Source organism: Temnothorax nylanderi, unplaced genomic scaffold (assembly GCF_030848795.1).
Source record: "Temnothorax nylanderi isolate EJ_2023f unplaced genomic scaffold, tnyl_v1.0 TNYL_tig0378_pilon, whole genome shotgun sequence".
In the NCBI taxonomy this organism is placed as follows: Eukaryota; Metazoa; Arthropoda; class Insecta; order Hymenoptera; family Formicidae; genus Temnothorax; species Temnothorax nylanderi.
The window spans coordinates 33410-60881 of record NW_027249440.1 but is presented as its reverse complement, the minus strand read 5'-3'; the positions used below and the strand labels follow the sequence as shown (position 1 = coordinate 60881).

General features: G+C 34.1%; 1 protein-coding gene and 1 pseudogene across 16 annotated transcripts in view; one reads left to right on the top strand and one right to left on the bottom strand.

Annotated features, from left to right (window-relative positions):
* Liprin-alpha (PTPRF interacting protein alpha) overlaps positions 1–27472 on the bottom strand; it is a 78064-nt gene that overhangs the window by 28310 nt on the left and 22282 nt on the right. For 4 of the 16 annotated variants that reach the window (XM_071720850.1, XM_071720855.1, XM_071720864.1 and 1 more), the window contains 10 exons: positions 13927–14214; positions 13696–13839; positions 12458–12617; positions 9613–9971; positions 9272–9514; positions 8868–9062; positions 8672–8764; positions 7723–7883; positions 7368–7415; positions 5591–5846 (listed from right to left, as the gene is read on the bottom strand). In XM_071720850.1, the coding sequence (XP_071576951.1) occupies positions 5591–5846; positions 7368–7415; positions 7723–7883; positions 8672–8764; positions 8868–9062; positions 9272–9514; positions 9613–9971; positions 12458–12617; positions 13696–13839; positions 13927–14214 (1947 nt within the window). The remainder of the gene's footprint in view (positions 1–5590; positions 5847–7367; positions 7416–7722; positions 7884–8671; positions 8765–8867; positions 9063–9271; positions 9515–9612; positions 9972–12457; positions 12618–13695; positions 13840–13926; positions 14215–27472) is intronic. The other 12 variants (XM_071720853.1, XM_071720866.1, XM_071720852.1 and 9 more) reach the window with 11 other exon arrangements.
* LOC139781976 (uncharacterized) lies at positions 2228–3348 on the top strand (annotated as a pseudogene).

Here is a 27472-nt window from a genome sequence, read left to right as displayed (position 1 = left end):
GAAAAATAATATAATTATAAAAGGAATAAAAGTAGAAAATGGAGGTGAAAGAAAAGAGAAGATGAAGAAATTCCTTGAAGAAATCACCAAAAAGAAGGTAGAAGTGGACGAAGTGCAGGCAATTGGCCGGGGAGAGTAGAAAATGAAACTAGTCAGATTTGATAGATGGGAGGATAAAAGAGAGAAATAATAGCAAAGAGGAAGGAGATAGGAAGAGCAAGAAAGATATTTATGGATGACGATCTGACGGCAACAGAGAGGCAGATACAAAAACATCTATGTAGTATAGTAAAAGTAGAGAGAGAAAAGGGGAAGAAAGCAACGGTAGGATATCAAAAAATATGGATAGACAATTGCAAAAGGAAATAGAATGAAAGCACCGAAATGCTAGAAAGCAGAGGTGTTTTTCGGAAAGAGTAGAGAAGAGAGAAGACAGGGAGAGGGAGAGAGGAAGAGTGAGAGAGGAAACATGGGATTATTTGGAGAATTTTGACGTGATAGGACTAGTAGAAACATGGATGGAAGAAGATAAATGGAGGAAGATTAAAAATAAGTTGTCCACCAAAATTTGGAATTGTGTACCAGCGAGAAGGGAACACAGGAAAGGAAGAGCAAAAGGAGGGATAATAACAACAGTCAACAAGAATTTGAAACTTATAGAGATTAGGGAGATTAGCAACGAGGTGGTAGAAAGCAGATTAGAGTATAATGGAAACAAATGGAGAATAATCACGTTGTACAGTCAAAAGATGGAAGATACGATGGAAACACTAAGGGAGAAGGTACAAGAAGAGGATGAAGAATGGTTGCTGGTAGGAGGTGATATCAACGCGAGAACGGGAAGCAGAGGAGGACGGATAAATGAGGAAGAAGAGAAAGAAAAGCGGAGCGAGACCAGAAAGTCAGTAGATAAAGTTGTAAATAGAGAGGGACGTATATATTAATAGATAAAATAGAAGAAAGAGGATGGGCGATATATTAAATGGGAAGGGATGGACTTATATAGGAGACTTAGGATCATCGGTTATAGATTATGTCTTAGAGAATGACAAAGCAGGAGAGGAAATAAATATGGTTGAAGAAGAAATTAGAACGGAATCGGACCATGTTCCGCTGGAGGTGGAGTTAACAGGACCACAGGTGATGGAGACAGGGAGAAGGAAGAAAGTAATGGAACTAGAGAGAAGCAACTAGACAGAAGAAGGGAGGAAAGAATATCATGAGAAATGTGATGGATGGTCGAGTACACAAATAGATACAGAGGATATCTGGAAGGAGATGAAAGAAAAAGTAAAAACTCCTATCACGAAGCATAAAAAAAGGATAATACCATGAAGATTAGGAAGAAGAGAATGGTACAATAAAGAATGGAAGGAAAGGAAAAGAAGATTGAGGAGATTGATGAGGGACTGGAAAAAGGGAAGGATCGGAAAAGAAGAGTATGTGAGGGAAAGAAAGAAGCACAAGGAATGGTTTAAGGAGCAGAAAAGGAGGCATGAAAGAGAAGAAGAAGAAAAGATAAGGAACATTAAAAACGAAGCGGAAGCTTGGAAGTATATAAATAAATACAAGAAAAAGAAAACTGAGGGGATAAGCGAGGAGATACAAATGGACGAGTGGAGAGACCACTTCATGGAAACGGTAGGAGGGACAAAGGAAAGAGTGATGCTAGACATAGAAGACGAGGGAGAAAAGGATGGCACGAGAGTGGAGGTAACAGAGAGAGTCGAAGAAATATCGAGAGAAGAGGTGATTGAAGTAATAAAGAAACTGAAAATGGGAAAGGCAACAGGAGAGGACGGGATTGAGAACGAGGCGTGGAGATTTATGCAAAAGGATGTAGGTAAAGAATTGCTGAAGTTAATCAACAGAATCTGGAAAGGAGAGGGCATACCGGGAGATTGGAATAAAGATGGATGCAGTATACACGGTAAACTATGTAGCGAATAAGGAGCTGAGTAAGAAGAGTGGAAAGGTTTTTGCATTCTTTGTTGATCTCAAGGCAGCTTTCGATAAAGTGGATAGAAGGAAATTGAATGAAACAATGAAGAAGATAGGAATTGAAGATAATTTGAGACGAAGAATAATGGAAACATACAAAGAAACGAAAAATGTAGTGAATATAAGGGATAAGACAGAGGAATTTTGGACAGAAAAGGGACTAAGACAAGGATGCCCGGTGAGCCCGAACCTATTCAATTTATACATCATGCATTTAGAGGAAGGAATGGAAAAAGGACAAGCAGGAGGCCTTGTGATAGGGAAAGAAAAATTCTGGACAATATCATATGCAGATGACGTAGTGTTAATGGCGACGAGAGAGGCAGAATTGAAGGAAATGATGAGGAGGTTCAAGAGGTATTTGGAAAGGAAGGGTTTGAGTTTGAGTCCAGAGAAATAAAAAATAATGGTGTTCGAGAAAGCTAAGGGAAGAAGGAAGAAAAGGGAGTGGAAATGGAGAGAAGAAGACATAGAGGAGGCAAAGAAATAAAGTATCTGGGATATATACTACAGAAAAATGGGGTAGCGGAGAATCATATAAAAGATAGGCTGAAGAAGGCTACAATAGCGATGAAGGGGACATGGAGCATAGGAGAGAGAATATTTAAAGAAGATTTAGAAGAAGGATGAAGATGTTCGAGGCACTGGTAGAAGGCGTGGAATTATACGGAGCTGAAATATGGGGGTGGCTATACGAAAGTAGATTAGATGTGATAAAAAGAAAGTATGTTAAATGGATTTTAGGATTGGATAAAAGAACCCCGAATTATATAATATCAGAAGAAGCCAAAATAAAGGAAATAAAAGTGAGGGCAATAAGGAGAGCTGTGAGGTATGAGGAGAAGTCGAGACAGTCAGAGAAGAAAATAGTTCAAGCATGTATAAAGGATCTAGAGAGGAGCAGGCCAAGGAAAGAGAAAAGTAATTGGGAGAAGAAGAGAAGGGAATTGGTAGAGAGGGCAGGAATGGAGAAAGAGCAGCTGAGGAGAGAAATGGAGGCAGAGGACCGGGAGGCGGCGGAGAATTTCGTAAAGAGAATAGAGGAAAAGGAGAAGGAGGAGAGACAGATAAAGATAAACGAGTCAAGATATAATAGTAACTATAAAGAGATTTTAACAGGAGTTACCAAAGTATTTACTATAAGAAAGAAGAAGAAAAAGGATAGAATGTTGATAGCCAGATACAGATGCGGGAGTGAGGAGAAAGGCAGTCAACATTGGAGAGAGGAAGAGGATAGGAGATGCAGAATATGCAAAAAGAAGAGGAGAACATAGAACATATACTAAAAGAATATGAAGCGACAAAAAGCGAGATACAGTTAAAAGAATTTTTAGGAGAGGAAGGAAAAGGACTAGAAGTAATTAAATGGATAGAAAAGGTTAGAAAAGAGGCGGAGAAAAGGGATGGGATAGAGGGAGAGAAGTAGGAAGGGAAATTGAAAGACAGTTAGAATGTTGAATTAGTTTTGGAGTTAATTAGGATGATCTAAGTGATATATGATACATATGTATGCAAAAGAGAAAGTTATATGTTTGTAAATTTATGTAAGGGTTGACGGAAGTCATCCTAAGCCGCAAGGCAAGGATTAAATAACATAATAATAAAAATAATTAATAAAAAGAGAAGCAGATTTCAAATATTACAAGTTTAAATAAAATTTTAAATAGTTTAAATAAATAAAATTGCATAATAAACAGTAAAAAAATATGTTTTAAAAATCCGTCTTACATGTCATCTTTTGATAAAACTGAAATGCCAACTCAATTTAATTGATATTAATAAAACGAATCTAATATTTTACTAATAAATATCTTACAAATTTTTCACTATTGTCAAAAAGTTACTGCAAAAAATATCGTTTTAGCCAGAGCTGGAACCCTTCTTACTTTCCGTCCAAATAATAAGCAAGTAATAACTCATAAATTAATAATTTAATAAGATAATCTACTTGGTGATGGAATATCTATTTATCCTGTGTTAAATATCATTGACCTTTATTTTTCAAAGATTTTCGCTTTAAAAAAATTTTTTTCAGATTTAAATAATATTTCAAGTCATTTTGGAGTATGTATTTAAATCTTGAGAAAAAATTTCTTGAGGTTTTCCAGATATTTCCATTGAAATTTTCAGACTTGAAAGTTAGAGTATTTTAGATGTAAATTTAAAATTAATTCCGTTATTATTTTTAGACTTCTTATTCCTTCGTTCCTACTTATTGCAATTATGAAAAAATTAAGAGCTATTTATTTTACAAATTACAAATTTAAAAAAAATACTGAAATAAAGAAATAAAGAATTTTCACAAAATATGTATAAAATTTCGTACTCATAATAATATCATTTTTTTACTTGCAAAAAATATAGTAAGAAAGGAGAGTATAATCTATACCTATATAAACATGAAAAAGTATCAACAGTTAAATATTGTGAAGAAACATTCTTTAAAATAAAACGAAACTCATCTGAAATTCTAAACAGAATATATAGCATGTGTATTTGTATACTCGCGAAATAAAAATAAAATTTTTGAAGAGCCAGTTTTGACAAGTTTCCTGAAAAGGTTCTAAATTTTCTAGATCTTTCAAACCAGTAAATATCCCAAATACGAATCTTTATATAATTGAATTGCTTATATAAGGCTCCCGGATACCCGGCCGCCATGTTAGATCATGATTTCAGAGGCGAGAAATGACACACTGCACTGATCACTTCGAAGTGATCTGAAAGTGTTAATTTCTGCAAATATCTTTTTATTTGGAAATTGCACGCAAGAATTCTCAGCGTGTCATTTCTCACCTCTGACGTCACGAGCTCATATGACCGCGGCGAGAACCTAGGAACCTTAAGAAGTTTCAAAAAATTATTGGGACATTCATTATTATATGTGAGCCTTCGAGAAAATAACTGAACAGTGCCGTCCCAGATAGCCAAGCGTGATAGAGCATATTGAGCAAACTAATGCATTGCATGTGTTTTCATATATTTGCTGTAAATTTGCTGACATCGAAATAGAACACGTTACAAATACAGCTACATGACTGCTTATACATGCAATCAGTTGACGCAATTTCAAGAGCAAACGGTCCGCAATATTGGTACGTTATGTTGTCTGCAACATGTCGTGCTATCACAAATCCCTCACAAATTGATGCTGTCACGTTGCAATCAATTTGCTGTTAATAGAATATCATTCATATGAGTTCAACCCGACAAGCATAATGCTGTCTCACCTTGTCAAATTGATTGCAACGTGACAGCATCAATTTGTGAAGGATTTGTGATAGCACGACATGTTGCAGATAACATAACGTACTTATATTGCGGACCGTTTGCTCTTGTAATTGCGTCAACTGATTGCATGTATAAGCAATCATGTAGCTGTATTTTTAACGTGTTCTATTTCGATGTCAGCAAATTTACAGCAAATATATGAAAACACATGCAATGCATTAGTTTGCTCAATATGCTCTATCACGCTTAGCTATCTGGGTCGATACCTGCGTGAAAAGAACATATTATACCCTCGTGAAACCTTACAGACTTCCGTATTAAAAGTAATAATATGGGAATAGAAGAAAAAATCTTTCACCTTCTCCTTTTTGCTGAAAAATCTACCAAGGCTACTCTTAATGCCTTTCTTTTTTTGCGCAGCCGCGACCGCGGCTGCCGTGGCGGGACTCATGGTCGACTGCATGTGCAGATGCGATGTCGATAATTGTCCGATGGGCAGTCCAACGCTGGAGAAGTTGTTCTTGTGCAAACTGTCCTGGCTGCTGTGACGTGAGGACAATGGGGAAGGAGGAGTTCCAGAATTGAGTGCGCCGTTGTTATGCTGCCCATGCCTGCTGCATGGAGCGCTAATCTAGTTTCTATTTCTACTCTAATCAATGCTATTACAATCTAGCTCACACAAGAACGTTAGCCTTTTCATATTTCTCTTCTTCTGTTCTATATATTTTAGATGTGTAAATTCACTCGGTGCCTTTACATTCGGTACCTTATAACTCCGTTTTAAGATTAAATATTTTTCGGCCCTTTTGTGGTTTGCAAGTGTGGACTTCTACGTTTACAAAACAAAACATATGCTTCGGTGAAGCAGACGACAAAATCTCACAAAATAGTCATAAATGGTGTTTGAAAAACAGCATTTGAGGCACTTTACCTTTTTCGCGTTTTAATTAGAAAAGAATGCTTCTAAAGCATTGGAAACCTTGGAAAATTGATTTGTTTTGTTCTGGTTGAAGGTACTATGGCCAATACGTGCAAAAAGTGATATTAGGGTTTTTTCGGAACTAGGTGAATTATTTTGCAACACGATAACGCTCAGCCACAAAAGAAACGAAATACATATGCACGTGATACTGCCCAATTTTAAATAGCACATTCAACTAACAGTAAAAAAAATAAATCAGTATTATTAAAGTAAAATTAATAAAATTAACATAAGCATATCTAATAAATAATGAGAAACAACATTAACAGAGAAAAATGTATAAAAAATTAATTCTACAATGCGCCGTATTTGCGCATTAGAATATCGATGACTGATCAACCTTTTTATAAGATAGAATTGTCACAAAAGCAAGTGATTACAAAGATACAGAGAAAAAAGGCTAAAAGTATAATAAGGTAACGCCATGAGTGCAATATATATATAAAATGCTGCTATATAAAACAAAACATATTTCATGAACAAACTCGATGCCTCTTTAAATCGCAATATATTTTGCACCATTATATTCATTACTGTCTACGGTGTCGAGTTTCCGTCTGTATCTTTGTAACGTATTCGTGCGAGACAACCTTATACGCAAGACAGATCGACGCGTTTCGCGTAGTGAATCCAACTTTTTCGATTCCATTAGTCACTTCGTCTGCCTAAGATCGCGATGCCTGTCGTAAATTGGGCAGGCTCGAAAATACGATGGATGTGAAAACAAGCTAGTAAGCAGTCTCTCCTGGGATTTTTGGGTATCTATTGGAACTATTGGTCGTTTCCATACCACTGTGCTCGAGAATCGTTACTGCGGGCATATAAGTGACACTTTGCACGCTATATCTTTTTACATCTTCAAGAAAGATGTTTAAGAAAATGATATAGTTATTTGAACAATGAACAAATTACCATCAACGTGACTTGGGCTGATTTGAAAGTCACTCATCTCATGCCCACAAAAGCCATTCAAATGCGTCGTGCACAGCGGCATATAAGGCTGCGTTTGGAAATGTCACCCGAGTGCACACGAGTATACTCCCTTCTCTTTCTGTCTTAGCGAGTTAGAAGGAGAAGGGAGTATACCCGGGTGACGTTTCCGAACGCAGCCTAATTATGTGATTTACATGCAATATTAGTATCATTAATTAACCTGTGCGTGGGGAAACCAGCACTCGGAAATCCGCTCTGTCCGGTACGTCTGATAGCACAAACAATGTAAAGTACTAACTTAAGCAATAATAATAAACTTCGGCTAATCTCATCTCCATATATACAATATAATTAAGATGTAACAGATATATAAAAATTAAAGTTTCCCCACATTGCATATATCCTTTGTAATGATTTTTGGCACGACTATAAGATATTCGATATTTCACTTGTTCTATTTTAGAAATGCGATTGCCAAAATGTCAAAAATAATTTACATTATATAAATATAAAAATATATAAATTGGTTTGTCTTAGGAATCGAGATTTCTCTCCTAACAAAATGGAAAATATACCTTCTAAGTTCTTCCTGGCTATGGGCCAATGCTTGAACGACTCGTTCCAATCTCAGAGACCTGGCTGTTAAAGGAGATGCTGCGTCGCTGCCACCACTTCCAACACCACCGGTACTATCTCTTTCGCTAACCGAGTGCAGTTCCTCTCCTGACAACTGCAACTATTACAGATGGGAAGTGTTATTCCATTTCTGTATGCAATTTATATGGTATCTCAAATATGGTCTCTCTATCCAAACTTTTTAATGATAAAGTCTTTGGTCAATTTAAAGTCGATTATAGCAGAAATGTCACAGGAGAACATCAAAACATTTATTGCAACTTTCCAATTTTCGTGCACCATATCTTTTTGTGCTTAAGATTCACTAATTAATTCTATGAAACTAGACACCATCTGAAATTAAGTGCAGGCTAATACTTTGTTATCCGTTCAGCCTTTCAAAGTTTATTTTGCGAAAGCTTTTTTTTCAATCGCTTATAAATCGGAAATTATCGATATATTTTCTTAATATTTTCATTAAGAAAAAAATTGTCCAAGCAAGCTGTCACTAAGAAAATATCCTTTGAAACGTCATATGTATAAAATATGTTTCTAATAAATATATAAATATCTCATGATATCATTATGGTACTGTATATTGCAATTTATTATTTGTCAAGTTATTATCTATCTTTGATGCCAAGAAAAACACAGAGTTTTTCATTGTTCTCTTAACAGTTTTGAGTTTTTCTTATCTAACACTGAATTTCTAAGAAGGGTTTCAGCAATTTTTTCTAGTTAGAAAAAGTATACTAAAATTATGTACTAGTTAGAAAAAGTATACTAAAAAGTATACTGAAATTTCAATTAATAAAAATTATTTCAAATCATAATTTTATTGTAAACCTTATTCAAAAAATATTTTGCGTTAATCTAATAACAATTATCTAAATTGAGTTGCTAGCTAACCTGACTGGCAGGAAGAGATTCCGATAATTGACCCGGACTAACTAAGGAAGCGGCATATTGATGTAAATGCGCCGGAGACATTGACGCAGGTGCCTACGTGAAAAAGAAAATACAGAAATATATTATAAGCAATATGATCGCTTTGCTCATACTCTATGTAATCAAACCGACATAAATAAATAATTATTGCATTTACGTGATTACTAACGGTGTGGTACTTATGCAAATAATCCCTGTTTGGACTGTGGTGCGATTTTGGTGTAGATCGGCCGCTCAGTGGCGGCGATGCTCGTTCGAGGCTTCGGCCCCTTGCTAATAGATTCATGTGCTCGAGGCTGCCAACGCGAGACTCCAGTTCTTCCGCACGTGCTTCCGTACTCTGTTTTTCTTCCTACAAAATTCTCCATGTTTAATCGCCCCGGACTTAAAAATTATAGATTCTTTGAGATTTAAAGAAAGATGAATATTAAAATAGACAAAAATCAGTGTGTAAAAGGAATCTATTGAGTCTGCAATACTTTATTTCATCAACTTTTACATTAATATTCTAAATTCATATAAGACAGATCTATGCATTTAAAATTGTATAACACCAATTACCTGAATTAATCTAATTTCCTTATTAATAGCATCTAATTGTTCTTGCAGCATCAATGCCAATGTTTGGGCATCCGTATGCCCGGTAGGGCTAATTACGTCTGCCGCACAACTGAAGATACTTTCGTTATCCCCGTCGCCTTCTGCGTCACTCGAAACATCAAACGCTTGTTGAACATTAGCGAGAACATGCGCTTGTTGCAGCTTTTCCCACTCCTGCTCCGCCAAAGTCCGTGCAACATAATTCTAAAGTATCCAAACTCATGTTATACATATTTATTTTTAGACTTACATAGTATGATTAATTAGTACTTTTTATAACTTGATATAAAGGATACCAGTACCTTCGATGAATCATCTTCGATTGATCGTTTACCTCCTCTTCTAGGCAACGAGTGTGTGTCGAAACTGCTGTGACTTGCGCTCCTCGAGAAGGAGCCTGGATCCACAGCGTTTGGCGACAAACTTCTCGTTAATGCGTCTGTTTGTTGAATATTAAACGCAATTTCCTGCTGGAGCATTTGTCTTTTAACGTTGTCGATTTCCAGACGCGCCTTGCCCAATTCCTTAACAATGTCAGTTTTTTCGTTTTGCAAATCCTCCGCCACCTTTCTCGTTTTTTCGAGTTCCTGAGTAAGCGCGTTCTTTTCTTCTAACGCGTGCATTCTTTCTTTCAAATGCACTTGCAATCTTTCATTGGATTCTAAGCAAAAATTTAAACTCTTAACTTAATGTCACTTAAATCCTTAATGTATCATATTTTTTATAGTAATAAACAACTACATAAATATGCATATAGGCAAGTATATAAAGTGCAGCACCAAATATTTGTTGTTTTTCAAAATATGAGAATTTTTGTTATTATCATTTTTATAAGAAGTCATAGGATTTTTTGAAAGGTCAACTATAGTAATAGGAAGAAAATTCAAACTGCATCTCATTCCTAACATTATTTCATGATTAAGGATAATAAAGATGCTTAAATATTAAGCATTATTTAAATTATTCTTCTAAATTCTAGACAGCAAATGTATTTTCTCGTTTCTCTAATAACTGTTCAACAACAAAAATTGCACAAGAACGAGAATAATCGTAGTTATTTGTACCCTGAATATGATCCCGTTTACTAAATTGCTCTATCACGTCACAATTTTGAGAAATTTGCAGTTAAAATTGTCAAAAAGGTTATTTTAATGTATTTTTTGGCATATTGTTTGGATATGTGACGTATTAGAGAAGTTTTATTGCAATCAAAATTATGTTGTTAGAACTTTCAGCCCTTAAGGCCCCTGGATAGTTTCGGAAAATACAGCGGTCAAGTAGCACGACACCTACTGGAGGAAGCTTCGTAGCTTGATACAGAACTAGTAGATTTAAGCCGCGAGTCACTCGAGAGTCGGCTGGTGAGGGAAACGCACACAAGAGAAAGCATGTACCTGTACACTCAGATGCGTTCTTTCTCTTGGGTGCGTGTACGTGCCCCACCAGTCGACTCTCGAGTGGCTCGCGGCGGAAAACAGTGGACAATTGTCTTGCGGAAGATATCATTGGTAAAATAACTCATTAATCGTACTAAAAATTGTGCATTATTGAGCTTCAGTTTGTTGGTTATGTCAATGTGCTGTCCATTGCCTCAAATAATAATCCAATAAAGTGCCATAAACCATTTTCCGACCGCATCAGCTGTCAATTTTTCATTGCACTGTTACTACACTTTCTATATTAAGACCAGCAAATTAATGAGCAGGTAAACATACAATATGCTTTCATCTTTCATTTGAGCGCTTATATTCAATCGTACGGTGACTCCTTCTTATTTGAGATCTTCCGTAAGAATTGTCCATATTTCATCTCTCGATTCAAAATGGCTGACATGGGTATCCAGGGCCCTTAAAAGGAATTTGTTATGTCGATTATGATTAGAAAGATATTGATGATTTACATTTCGTCAAAGTTGCGATCATTAGGATCTATGAAATATTTTTTAATTGTTGTAAAAACTTAAGGATTTTTTTAGATCACGGAATACTAATTTGATGTCATAGTTGATCAATTCAAAATGGCAAAGTCAATATGGCGGATATCAAAATTAAAAATGGTCTAATTTTTACTTTTAATATCCACCATATTGGTTATTTTAATTTTATCAATTTTGACATCAGATTAATATTCAGCGACTTAAAAAATCCTTAAGTTTGAATAATATATAATTTTAAAAAAATGTCATAGGTTCTTAAGGGAATGCTGGAGCCGTCTGTATAACCGACAAAATTACCATTTTCTATGTTATCGACTATATCTGTCCTTGTATAGACAAAGATATAGACAAGGATAGCACGCTACATTGCACGCACACATACGCACGATACACATCGATATCATACTTTTATATTACGCTTCCAAATCTTGATTTGGGGGGTTTATCGATGTTTTTATTGTTGTGCAATTCAGGGGAACTTGTTTTCGCGTTCGTACCAATGGTATATCTCTTATATGAAATACATCTTGTGACGAGCTGACAGCTCGCCGCAACTCGAGACGCCATATTGGGATAAGAGTAGGATAAGGAAATCTGTACTTTCATAATTTTTTCTCGTTTTCTATATAAAATCGGAGTTCCCCTGAATCATTAATGTATGTACTGCAATTCTGGAGAAGGATTTTTAATTCTGTCAAATTAATACGACGCTATACGTTCTGACAAAAAATGCCGGTAATACAGACGGCTCCAGCATCACCTTAATGGCTATGTAAGTCAACTTTGACGCAACAGACTATGTGAATCAATATCTTTTTAACCATTATCGATACAACAAATTCCTTTTAAGGATTGAAAGTCATAACAATATACTTCATTTTGATTACAATAAAACTTCTTCAACATGTCACATAACGTAGATATATTATGCCAAAATATACTAAAATATCCTTTTTTTGCAACTTTAATTGCAAATTTCTTGAAATTGCGACGTGACAGAGCAACTTGGCAAACAGGATCATATTCAGGATTCAGCGTCCAAAAAACTATAAAGAACTGTTATTCTCGTTTTTGTACTCAAAAAAGTAATTTTTTGTTGAACAGTATAATAATAATATAATATTGTATATACTTAAATAATTTTTGTTTATAATCCCACAAACAATTATTAAGACAATTTGATATAGAAAAAAATAGTGCGTCGAAATTACCAGATAAAAGTTTATCAACGGTTGTACTAAGACGCGTGTTATGCTCCTCATTCATCTTTAACCGTTGATTAACACGCATCACTTCTGCGTTCTTTTCTTCTAATTGTGCTTCCAGTCTTTGAATTCTATCCTCCGCGCTACCATGTCTCTCCTGAGCCTGCTTAAATTTCGCATAATTAAAATCATCGATTTATTTATAATATTAGCAACTTCCATAATAATATATCTAATTTAATTACTGTTATTGAAAGCTGATATTTACGAAACTATCTCTTATCACTTTTAACAAATTTCGATTTCATCTCAATGGTAAATGTCAATTCTCATGATTGATTGGAATATATTAGGTAGAGGATGATTATATCAAAATGTAAAATTTAGGGCAAGTAATGAATATAACTTATATTGTACTCTCTCTCTCTCTCTCTCTCTCTCTCTCTCTCTCTCTCTCTCTCTCTCTATATATATATATATATATATATATATATATATATATAGAGAGAGAGAGAGAGAGAGAGAGAGAGAGAGAGAGATATCATATATATATATATATATATAATCATATTTATATAATTTATTCTAATACTTCTATATAATCTAAATGAAACATAATAGAAACAGTAAGAAAATAAAACGTGTTTTATATGAGCGAGAAAAAAGAGACAGAGAATGTATTATATCAATAAACACATTCAAAGGTGACACACTATTCATAAACTATAAATTATGATATTTGAAACATATCCGTCATTTGCAGAAGTAAAAGATTTTGTACAGACCAGATTGACTTCCACTATTCATGCTGCGTTATATCAGTTTGCAAATCATATAAGATAGGACATAATCAATTTTCAAAAGTATGAAAACAATTATGTAACTAAAAATTCTTGATGCACATAAATTTAATTTGTAAATTCAGCTTGTATTTATATTTAGCAATTTGTGTATTTTAGCGTAAATATTATAAAGACACACTGCGGTGCACAAAAATACTTGATCTGTATGTATGCTGAATGCTATTATTATGCATCATACATATAGTAGTACAGAGCATAGAGCAGCAAATTATTGTTGTTTGATAAAATTAACTTAAATATAATAAGAACACAACTCTGTGGTAATAATGCACGTTAAGAAAGAGAAGCTCTCTAGACACAAATCGTATCTCGGGAATGTTAAAGTGCAGAGGAATAAAAAAAGGGAGAGCTGATATGACATGATATGATTCCCCTGCGTACCTGGTTGGGCCTCCTCACCTGCGTCAGAGCCTCCATCCTCTGCTTCAATTGCTCTTCCATTTCTGGTAACTTAGCATATTGAGCTAGTTTCTGTTCCGCGAGTTCTAGTTTCTCTTGTATAGCCGCAATTTTTTCCTCTTGGAGCTTTAGTAAATTCAATTAATCATAAGAAAATGATTGTGTTATAATTATAATGAAGAAAGAGAAAATAAAGATTAATATGTAATTTACCTTTAATTGAGCTTTCTTATGCTGCAACTCTTGCTCCAGCTTCTCATTGAGGTCGTGAAGACTAGTAGACTCCCGTTGAGCATTGAGATATCGTTTTTCTAGAGTTGCTATTCGCTCCTCTTGGTCCTCTTTTTGTGCCACGTTCTCTCGCAAGTCTCTTTGCAGTTTAAGACCTGCCTCTTGTGCCTTCAGAAGATCTTTTTGCGTTTTGGATAGCGTTTCTTCTAACTCGGCAACGCGTCCACTTAGTTCCGCTACCCGTCGTTGCCATGTACTTAATTCTGAGCTCTAAAATAATATTTATAATATTTTATATCGACTTATAAAACAATTATCGATTTATACCAGCCACCACTCAAGCTACTTGTGTATCGTAGAAACCGAAAAATGTGAACGTATTATGTAACTCTATGCAAAACACTTCATGAACAAATTTTATGATAATTATCTATATGATACTAAGACTAATTCAGGAAAGTCGTTATTGTTGTATTCATAGATTTCGCTTTTTACTGTTTTATTTTTAATGTATCTACTACAGTAAGGGAACGGCAAAACTTCTTAAAGAAAAAATATCGATTTAGGTACAATCCATTGTTAATCACCAATCATGCGATCACAAAATATTAACATAAATGTTATTGTTCATTCCATAACATGCCATAGGCAGCACTGAAAATATTATATACTATATACAAAAAGATAATTCGTATTATGCTTTATAACATTAATGATTAAATAATAAAATTTTAGTTATACATTAAATACTGGATTATCCCATAATTAATGCGGTGAGTTCTGAGTAACTTACTTAAGTAACTTATCAATTAATGAAAGGTCATGGAACGTAAATGCGTAAACTAAAAAGAAGTTATGCACCATTTTCTACAAAAAAAAGCCAATCAGCGCTGTCACTTATGAGTCGCTGTTTTATAGAGCCAGCTGCGTTATTCTTTGACAAATGTACTGCCCCAGTCAAACTCCCCGCCTCGAATCGGATCACGCGGTAGTATTAACGATGATCAACCGAGGCCTTACGCCACTTTGACACGCTTAGCTTTAGAACACCGTGACTGCCAAGGCACGAAGCCCTCGGAGTACGCACTCCGTCTAACTGATTGTGAGTAAGTAAGGAAACGATGAAATATCTCAAGTTTTGAAGGAGAGTTGTCCACATCGGATGACGATTTTCCGATAGTAAGTTTCAAAAAGGAGAGTTTAATCTCGAGGAGCCCGCACAGCACAGGCCGGCCGGAAACTGTGGCGCTAGAAAACATCGCAGCGATTGAAAAACTGCTGCAAGAAAGTAAACGTATCACTTACAGACAGATCGAAGAACTTATCCAGATTGGACACCTGCGGTTCATCGCATTCTGTACAAACATTTACAAGTAAGGAAGGACTGTACTCTCTGGGTACCCCACTCGCTCACAGAGAAGCAAAACAGAGGGTACAGTGGTGAAAAAAATATGCTAAAACACTTCTAATCTGGATCATCTCAGGATGTAAATAACATCGTTACTGGTGACGAAACTTGGCTGTACTATTACGATGTGCTAAAATCACAGAGCAGATCTGGCTCTTTGAAGACGAGGATAGTGAAAGTCTGAAAATCTCGATGTGTAAAAAGAAGAATCGCGATATTCTTCAGAAAGCGTGGCCTCGTGGAACATGTTGTACTAGAATCACAGCGCACAGTAACCATTTCCTGGTATATAGAAGTCTGTTTGCCAAGACTGATTCAAGCACTCAAAAACCTGCGACAAAGATCTCTCCTCGACACTTGGCTTTTCTATCATAACAACGCACCGGCACATCAGGCGAAGAATATTGCGGCTTTTTCGGCAAAGTCTGGACTATCCCTACTCGATCACCCTCCCTATAGTCCAGATGTCCAGATCTTACCCCTGGTGATTTTGGATTGTTTCCTGAGGTCAAGAAACAATTGAAGAGCAAGCGATTTTCTAGCGACAGCGAGCTTTTGGCAGTGGGACCAAGCGAATGCCAATCTCTCAGAGAAAACCTGGCAGAGAAAACGTTGGTTCACCGACTGAATGGAGAAATGTGTTAAATGCGGTGGGATCTACTTCGAGTAAAAAAAGTATAGTAGTATTACAAAACTTTTGTAGCACCCTATGTATGTATACATATATACAGGATATTTCTGAACTCAGTGCCAAAACTGGTACAGTGGCTTTAGTACATCAAAAACAAGTCGAAAATGTCTAATAAACATATGTTCGAATCTGAACGGTTTCGGAGTTATAGGGTAATAGAGATCCACGATTTAGAACAACTATGACAACTGACACTTATGCCCATTTTCACCAATGTCGTTTAACTTGAACCTTAGTTCAATTCACTCTTTGTCTGTTTCTAAGGGAGACTGTTAGAAAGGGACAAAGAGTGAATTGAACTAAGGTTCAAGTTAAACGACGTTGGTGAAAAGGGGCACAAATGCTGCCGATGTCGGCACGATTACGATAACTTTGACCTCTTGATTTGACGATGATTTCTGGTAGTATTTTTTACACTAAACAAAAAATTATATAGATTTTATAGGGCTAACTGCTCTAGTTTTCGAGATATACAGTGTTAAAGTTCAAAAGAAATAATATGAATTTTAAATAATATATTTTGATTGTATGTATAGATAGTACACAATAGGCGGGAGAGGGGCTACCGCAACACTTTTCCCCCGCAGGCAGGGTTGAGTGGGGGTGGATCTCGGTTCACGTAAAAAGTTGAAAAACCGAACCGTACAATGATAGACCTCAGTTCGGGTGGGGTAAACTTCGGAAAATTTTTTGGTCGGAAAATTTTTTTTACTATTTTTTCCGTCTTCCTCGCCAAAAATGCCTCCGAAAACCATTAACATTTCGAGAGGCCAAAGTTATCGTAATCGTCCCCCCAATGTCATCCGCAAAACTCCAAACATATATATTTTTCAAAAAGCTTGGAACAATGTATTAATTCGTGCTAGCTAGAAAGTGTGTTGAAATTGACGAAGAAATTTTTGAGCACCTTTTGTAAAGCTTTAAACAGAATAAAGAACATTAAACAACATTTACTTCAATTTATGTTTTATTACGAGAGCAACTTCAATACTCTATAACGCTATAACTCTGAAACTGTACGGATTCAAAAATATGTTCATTAAACATTTTCGACTCGTTTTCATGCACTAAAGCCGCTGTACCAGTTTTGGCACTGAGTTCAGAGATACCCTGTATACATATATTTATAATTACATACAAACACACACGCACGCACAGACACACGCACAGAGTGTTGCATTTTCCTATATAAAAAAAGGCATGTTAAGTCGATAGTCGAATTTATTGTTGCCGCTTTTCCGCGATGCTGATTGGTTTTCTCGCTGCGCTTACTTCATTTGCAGCTGTCATCGTATATTTTGACAGTTGTGTGTATCAAGAAATTAATAGTGTAATAGTAATAGCATAATGTTAAAGCTAAATAGCGCGCGCGAAGCGCGCGTCTGTGGTGCTAGTATATATAAATAATATATAAACAAATTGAGGTATCCTGCCGAATATCTCAAAAACTGAACCCGGCAGGCAAAAATGTTTTACAAGGGTCAACTAACCCTTGACCCTTTGAATTTTTCTAAAATTTCAATATGTTACGGTTACACTCAATTCACTAATACAAAGTACAGTAACTCTGTCCAATGTGCAATAGTTATGAAATATTAAATGTTTAAAATTTTTTTATATTAATGAAAAATAAACCAGGCTCATGCAAAGAAGTTTCATTCATAAAACACACTTGGTACAAATTATAGTAGTGTTTTAAATGTTTCTCTAATAGATATCATCCGTGTACACATCGTGACCATATTATTGATAATGAACAAACTGAAAGTTCCGATACCGAAAATTAATTGTTATGTAATTATATATTTTTGTTAATTGTGATGTACTTCTTTTGTAATGTCATTATAATTCTATTTTTCTTATTTATAATACAATTAATACATAATTATAATATATAAATAAATTTTATTATGCAGAATTTTAAATCAATTACGCACATAAAAGATTTTAAACATAAATATTTCATAAACTATTGCGCATTGGACAGAATTGCTGTACTTTGGATTAGTAAATGGGATATAGGTAACATATTAAAAATTTAGTAAAATTCAAAGGGTCAAGAGTTGATTGTCCCCTTGTTAGATAAAAGTGTGGTTTGGAGGTAAACAAATAAAAGTAAAATCAATGTTTGAAAAAAATCGATTTTCTAAGATCAGAAGATAATCGCCATTTTTTAAATGGAACTATATAATTTTTTACATAATATAATCCTTAATTCTGATTATTCTGCATATAAAAACATTAAAGTAGAATTATTGAAAAATAAAAAATTTATGAGATATTTCATACTTTATTCTGGCATATTTTGACATAAAATATAAAGTGTAAAGATATAAACTACTCACTTTTTGATAACCAAACCTTAATTTATGCACAGAATAATGAGATAAATTAATTGATTGTGAAGAAAATATAGTTACTTTTTTTTAAATTATGCGATTTGCAACATGCATTACATACCTTTTAGAATTCCACCTTAATATATGCAGAATAACTAGAAAAATCATATTTATAAAAATTATATAATTTTATTTTAAAAGATGATCTTCAATATAACCTTAAAAAATCGATTTTTTCGAAAAATATTTTTATTCCATTATTTGTCCTCCTCCAAACCATACAACTTTCGTTTGAAATATTTTGACGGGCTCAAATTTCGAGATATTCAGCTAAACTGTTCAAAATAAGACACCTTGAATACATCTTTATATACATATCGTATGTATACATGAGATATGCAAGAGTTAAGGCCTTCACACATAAAATCCCGTAAGGACGTAAAGCGTAAGCGTAAGAAAATCGACCAATCCCAATCAAGTATTGTGCTGTCCGTAATCCCAGTAGAGGAAAATACTCGATTGGGGGATTGATCGATTTTCTTACACTTACGTTTTACGTCCTTACGGGATTTTATGTGTGTAGGCCTTTTATCAAGTTAAGAAAGGGCCATTAGAGTGACAGTTTGTAAAAATTAATTATTATAATTAATTATTGAGTTTCGACGTATTTACTCTAAAAAGCTCTATTTGTAATATTAAACTTAAACCATTGAAATCGCTACATTATTACCACTTGCGTATTTAATAATAAATTCCAGTTTACTACAAATTATAGAGGGTCCTGTTTACTCATTGCAGTCATTTTGGGTTGATGATGTAAGAAGCGAGAAAATATATCAAAATTCTTGCAACATACATTAAAATAAAAATGTTTTTCAATAAAATAACGTTTGTTATCGATAGAATAGACTTGTAAAATATACCAAAAACTCTTCTTTTGTTTTGGTAATCCATAAATAACCCACATATCGAATTGAATTGTGCCTAATCAAGAACGAAAACGAGCTATTTGACAGCTGCCGAATTGAAATAAATATTTGCACATATATTAAATTATAACAAAATTGAAGTTTTCAGTATATTTTAATATTTACACAACAATTATTTTAAATATAAAAACATTGCACTAAAACAAAAAATGACACTGTAAGTTGCAAGAATAATTTAGCTTTAAGATGATGCTAGAGTCGTCTGTTTTACCGGCATTTTTTGCCGTCACGTAGCGTCGTATTAATTTGACAGAATTAAAATTCCTTTTCCAGAATTGCAATACATACATCAATGATTCAGGGAAACTTTGATTTTACATAGAAAACGAGACAAAATTACGGAAGTACAGATTTCCTTATCTACTTTTATCCTAATATGGCGTCTAGAGTTGCGGCGAGCTGTCAGCTCATCACAAGATGTGTATCATATAAAAGATATACCATTGATACGAACGCGAAAACAAGCTTCCCTGAATTGCACAACAAGGAAAACATCGATAAACCCCCCAAATCAAGATTTGGAAGCGTAATATAAAAATATGATGTCGTTGTGCATCGTGCGTATGTGTGCGTGCAATGTAGCGTGCTATCCTTGTCTATATATATCTTTGTCTATACAAGGACAGATATAGTCGATAACATAGAATAGTAATTTTGTCGGTTATACAGACGGCTCCAGCATCACCTCAACGTTATTTTTCACGCCTTGCAGTTCACAATTTTGCCAAGTGTAACGCTGTATGTAGTCCCTTACGAAAAAGTAGTACTAGCAATCAGTACTCAGTACTGAGTGATCAGTACTCGTAGTATTGAGAGTATTAATATGTTAATACTCATGAATACTGCAGAATGGTCAGTACTGTGTCTGTCAGTACTGGCAGTACTACAAGCAATAATACTCATTAGTACTTCAAAGTATTGAAGTGGTCAGTACTTTATCAGATTAATATTCAGAGTACTATCATGATAGTACTGCCAGTACTGTAAGAAACTAATAGGCACAGTACTGACCATTCTGCAATATTCATGAGTATTAACATACTAATACTGTCAATACTACGAGTACTGATCACTCAGTACTGAGTACTGATTGCTAGTACTACTTTTTCGTAACGTATCTTGGAAATACTAAATTAACACACTAAACTATCAATATGACGTTATTTTGATATCATCTTGACTTTTTGTTCTACTTGGATAGTACTGCGCAAGTACTGCGCCTGTACCACACGTTAGTATCCTACGAGTATTCGATAAGTACTAAAAGAGTACTGGAGGGAGTACTGGTGGGAGTACTGGAGGGAGTACTGGGGGAAGTACTGGAGGGAGTACTGGGGGGAGTACTGGAGAGAGTACTGGAGGGAGTACTGAAGGGAGTACTGAATGAGTATTGGATGAGTACTGGGAGGAGTACTGACGAAGTCAGTATGGTCGAATTTAGTAGTACTTTGAGTACTTATGTCTCCAGTACTTTCTCACCAATACTTTTTCCAGTATTAAAACCAGTACTACTTTTTCATAAGGGAAATATGACACGATTGATAAATTGGTTCTCTAGCACAGTCTTGGTTTTTCAATTGACCAAAGATTTGTAATAAACAGGATTTAAACAGATCTCTTCTACGTGTCACAGGGTACCCTACCTTTCACATTACATGTCACAGTGTACCCTACGCTATGGCTCAATCGACCCCACGCGTGGGGTCCACTGTGACAAACGCAGCATTTCGAAAAATCATTATTTTTGCAAAATATTTCTGAAAATTTACTTCTTAAATCATTTACAAACAAAGTTTATTAATTAAACATTGAATAGTCTCATTTATATTATAATGAAGTTATTAAAAATTATTTTTAATGTGATTTGAAAAAACGTGGTTCAAGGTGCCCACTCTCCCCTGCGCCTGTACCACACGTTAGTATCCTACGATTATTCGATAAGTACTAAAAGAGTACTGGAGGGAATACTGGTGGGAGTACTGGTGGGAGTACTGGAGGGAGTACTGGGGGGAGTACTGGGGGAATACTGGAGAAAGTACTGGAGAGAGTACTGGAGGGAGTACACTGAATGAGTATTGGATGAGTACTGGGAAGGAGTACTGACGAAGTCAGTATGGTCGAATAAGTACTTTGAGTACTTATGTCTCCAGTACTTTCACCAATACTTTTTCCAGTATTAAAATCAGGACTACTTTTTCATAAGGGAAATATGACACGATTATTGATAAATTGGTTCTGTAGCACAGTCTTGGTTTTTCAATTGACCAAAGATTTGTAATACACAGGATTTAAACAGATCTCTTCTACGTGTCACAGGGTATACCCTACCTTTCACATTACATGTCACAGTGTACCCTACGCTATGGCTCAATCGACCCCACGCGTGGGGTCCACTGTGACAAACGCAGCATTTCGAAATATCATTATTTTTGCAAAATATTTCTGAAAATTTACTTCTTAAATCATTTACAAACAAAGTTTATTATATTAAACATCGAATAGTCTCATTTATATTATAATGAAGTTATTAAAAATCATTTTTAATGTGATTTGAAAATACGTGGTTCAAGGGTGCCCACTCTCCCCTACTGCGCCTGTACCACACGTTAGTATCCCACGATTATTCGATAAGTACTAAAAGAGTACTGGAGGGAGTACTGGAGGGAGTACTGGGGGGAATACTGGAGAAAGTACTGGAAAGAGTACTGGAGGGAGTACTAGAGGAAGTACTGAAGGGAGTACTGAATGAGTATTGGATGAGTACTGGGAAGGAGTACTGACGAAGTCAGTATGGTCGAATTTAGTAATACTTTGAGTACTTATGTCTCCAGTACTTTCTCACCAATACTTTTTCCAGTATTAAAACCAGTACTACTTTTTTATAAGGGCACATACGCACGATGCACACCGACATCATACTTTTATATTACGCTTCCAAATCTTGATTTGGGGGGGTTTTCGATGTTTTTCTTGTTGTGCAATTCAGGGAAGCTTGTTTTCGCGTTCGTATTAATGGTATATCTCTTATATGAAACACATCTTGTGATGAGCTGACAGCTCGCCGCAACTCGAGACGCCATATTAGGATAAAAGTAGATAAGGAAATCTGTACCTCCAGAATTTTTTCTCGTTTTCTATGTAAAATCGAAGTTTCCCTGAATCATTGATGTATGTATTGTAATTCTGGAAAAGGAATTTTAATTCTGTCAAATTAATACGACGCTACGTGACGGCAAAAAATGCCGGTAAAACAGACGACTCCAGCATCACCTTAATATATGTAATCAAATTCAAATAAATTCTACGAAAAACTAGAAGAAACATATGCCAAAGAAGCTGGACATAGAAAGCAAAACATGATACGCAACGCATGAATTCACTCAAAATAAAAAAATTTTACAGAAAAAACTATTTTGAAAGAGTTGTTATATGATGTAGAAATAGCAGACTAAAAATATAAAAAAGTTTTTATTAAGAAAATATTCGAACTTAAAACTTTAAACGCGTCTTTTTCAAAACATTTATCGAACTGATAGTCAAGATTTCTCGATAACTACTAAATTGATTCAATGTTTAACGGTATCTAAAAATATTTTGTTCATTGTGCATTGTAGTTTTCCTTAATTTCGTAAAGTTTTCATGTTATAATAAGAAACAATTTTAAAAATTAAATAATTAAGTAGTCGCCACAACCTTTTTTGTTCAAAATTATTATTTTTCAAAAAATTTTGATTGTACATTAGCAATGCTGTATGTACAAGATTAAACTGCCGTCACATTTTTTTGTTTCAAATGTCTTAAACAGCAGGAATCTTAAAAAGTTCTTTTTATGACGGTAACATTTTGATATGACCATACAGGATGTCTCAAGTTTTTCTGGATAAACTTTAGTAGAATGTTCTATAAACAGAAATAAGAAAAAAATATTACATAAACATAGGTCCTAAAATGCTTCATTAGGAAGTTATAGCAAAAGTTAGAATTTCATGTTGAAGTGACAAAACATACATAAGTGATATGACGTTAGATGATGTTTAATAGTAATCCTACCGTAAGTGCTCGCGACGAGCGTCATAGCTACAGCTATCCCGAAGTATGCTTTGAAAATAAGTACTGCTGATAATGATACAGGTGCCCGTATCATTTCACACCGGTACAAAAACTTTTGCCAACTGATCACAAAAAGCGAACACAATTCTGTGAATGGTATATGCAACAAGAAGATGACCTTCTCCTATCGAGGATACTATGGACTACATTTACAACAAGCAATGTTTTCAATTTTCGTAAAAATCATGTATGGTCATACGAAAATCCATACGCTGTTGGAGAAACAGCTTTTTAACGTGAGTTCAACTGTAATGTATGGATGGGCATATAAAACGACATGCTAATTGGCCTCCATTTCTTGCCAGAACGTTTAAGTACACATTCTTTTTTGAGCTTTCTTAGCAACGGTTTAGCGATTGCTCTCGAAGTACCTTTACTATCTCGCCAACACACGTGGATTCAATTAGGTAGATGTATAGCTTGTATTGACATGGGCGCGGCACTTTGAAATGCAAACTTAAGTGAAATTGTTTCTTACATATGTGTTTTTCATATTTTTGCTATAACTTTCTAATAAAACATTTTAAGACCTATGTTTATATAACATTTTTTTCTTATTTCTGCTCATAGAACATTTACTACTAAAGTTTGTCTAGAAAAACTTGGGACATTCTATATAAATATAACTGTAAAAAATTTTACATTTTTTAACGTTTTTGGCTTATTTCTTAAACGTATACATATACAATAATCTCACGCCGTTAGACTATTTTCTATGGAGTTAGGTGAAGTCTTTAGTTTATTGTAGACTTATTGGCACGCAAGAAGAATTAGAAAATCGCATAATAAAAGCTGCAGTAACTATCAGGAATAATTCTGATGCCATAAGACGCGTCAGAGAAACATGGATACATCGTGCTGAATGCGGCATTCAACAAAACGTCACTTCGAAAACATACTTTAAATGTTTTACTGTTAAACATCATCTTTACTCTGTAATATCTTATTAATGAATAAGTTTAGGACATATGTTTATATAAACTTTTTTGTTCATTTTGACCTAGAAAATATTTCCCTAAAATAGTGCCGTGCAATTCTAAAACACCCTGTATTTTTAATTAATAGACAATTAACAAAAATAAATAAATTATAATAATTAAAAATTAATGCTAAAAATAATCAAATTTTTCAACTCATTACCTGGATAAACTTCCTTAATCATGTTTTCGGATACATGTCTTGAAAGCAAAAATCTTAATACTAAAATATAGAGGCTATAATAATTTTTAAATAAAAATATTAAAAATTAACTATGGTTACCCTTACGAAAAAGTAGTACTAGTAATCAGTGATCAGTACTCGTAGTATTGAGAGTATTAGTATGTTAATACTCATGAATACTGCAGAATGGTCAGTACTGTGTCTGTCAGTGCTTACAGTACTGGCAGTACTACAAGCAATAATACTCATTAGTACTTCAAAGTATTGAAGTGGTCAGTACTTCAGATTAATATTCAGAGTACTATCATGATAGTACTGCCAGTACTGTAAGAACTAATAGGCACAGTACTGACCATTCTGCAATATTCTTGAGTATTAACATACTAATACCCAATCAGCAGACAATGTTTTTTAAATGTGTTTTTAATATTTATTTTTTATTAATTATACATTTGTACAATTTATTGTAAAAATAATATTTATTTAATGTTTATTAAATATTTATTTCACATTGATTATTTATTTGAAGTAATAATTTAGAAAAAATATTTATTAAACGTTTATTTAACGTTTATTTAACGTTTATTTAATATTTGTTTTACATTAGTAAGTTATTTGCAATAATAAGGTAAAAAACATTTATTTAACATTTATTCGACATTAATTTAATATTTATTTTATATTAATTATTCATTTGCAATAATGATTTAAAAAAACATTTATTTAATATTTATTCGACATTAATTTAATATTTATGTTACATTAATTATTTATTTGCAATAATGATTTTAAAAAACGTTTATTTAACATTTATTCGATATTAATTTAATATTTATTTTACATTAGGGTAGACCGGGGCACGTTGTCACACATTTTTTTCAATATTTTTTGTATTTTTTACATTCAATATTTGAGAGTACTGTGATATGCCAAAATTTCGAGTAAACCCTCAGCTTCAATTGGACAGTATCGAATTTTGTGTGATTGTTACTCTACAGTTGTTACATAACAATAAATAACGACAGGTCGCTTGTGACAACGTGCCCCGGTCACGTCCAAACTGTATTCAACGTAAATATCAATATATTATAGTGCGCTGCAATGTAAAAAAGTAAAATCCTTCACAGAAACATTTATTTTATTTCAAAAAAGTACAAAAAGCACGAAGTTTTCGTCTTAATCTAAATACAAGAATTCCACTCGAATGCGCAACTTATTGATCGTTAACAGCAAGACGAATTACTTCTAGATCGACTACTGCGGCTCTCGCAGTTTTCCGTTTGTAGGAGCGCACCATATCCCAATTGCACCTATGACATTAAAATTCGCGACAACGTGCCCCGAGGGCATTTTTTTACTCCAAACAGCCTCATGGCCGACACGTTTGAGATATTCATAAGGTTAGGTATTGCACGCGGTAGGTAAAAGTACATACTTTAAGATAATATAAAGGTCTATTCTGAAAAAACATAAGCTTCATGTCCAGTACGTTGAATATTAGACAATAAAATTTTACTTACGGTCGCAAAAAACTTTCAAGTTGATTTTACGTCAACACGGCTGGAGCAATCTCAACACTGTAAACACACCAAAGATGGGCATACACTAACACGTTTTGGGAATGACGGGTGCTGCCCTCTGGTTATTAGTTTTTTAAATAAAGCCGATGTGACAACGTGCCCCGTGTGACAACGTGCCCCGGTCTACCCTACCTACTTATATAAATAAGAATTTTTTGCTAACTTTTTACTTGCAATTACTACAAAAAGACGAAAAATTTTGAATAGATTTTGAATATGGATGTACTAATACCGCACAGTAAAAAATTTTGTGTATTTTTGTTAAAAATGGACCTTGTTAAAAATGTTTTTGTGTTAAAAATGTAACATACTTATGTGTTAATTTAACTAATTTTGATTATGTTATCTGATTTTTTTGTGTTAAATTCATATTTAAGTAAATCGAATATTAAAATAACACATTTTATATTTAATCGTAAGGTTAACATAAAAATAATGTAGTTTTGTTAAAAAAATATCCTTTTCATTTATATTTAACATTATACAGATGTCTATTGTACATACAAAAATGTTAAATTAACATGTTTTTAATTTATATTTAACATTATACAGATGTCCGTTGTACATAAAATTTAAATAAAGCCGATGTGACAACGTGCCCCGTGTGACAACGTGCCCCGGTCTACCCTACCTACTTATATAAATACCCTACTTATTTATTTGCAATAATAATTTAAAAAAACATTTGTATAATATTTATTCGACATTAATTTAATATTTATTTTACATTACTCATTCATTTGCAATAATAATTTGAAAAAACATTAATTTAATATTTATTCGACATTAATTTAATATTTATTTTACATTACTCATTTATTTGCAATAATGATTTTAAAAAATATTTATTTAATATTTATTCGACATTATTTTAATTCTTCGAGTGGGTGTCGGCCACCCAGACAAAAATTCAGGCCCGATATTTTTAAGATAGGCTTTAATAATCAATGTCCCTCCACCTAGGATCTTTATGTTTGAGTCCTTCTCTCGAAGATGCGTACAGAAAGGCTTTAAGCCATGTCAGTTATGTATGATAAACATTCGAAAGTTATTATAGATTGTGACCACCCGGGATGTGACCTCGATCGGTGTATATTTCTTATCGCGACCAAAAATTACAACATTTTTGTTCATCAAGCACATTTCGGGTTCTGCATATTTTATTTGAAACACCCTTTTAAGATGTTTCATGAATTTTTACGTGCACGTAATTAAATTGGAAATATGAGACTGAATCCATCTGGGTGCCG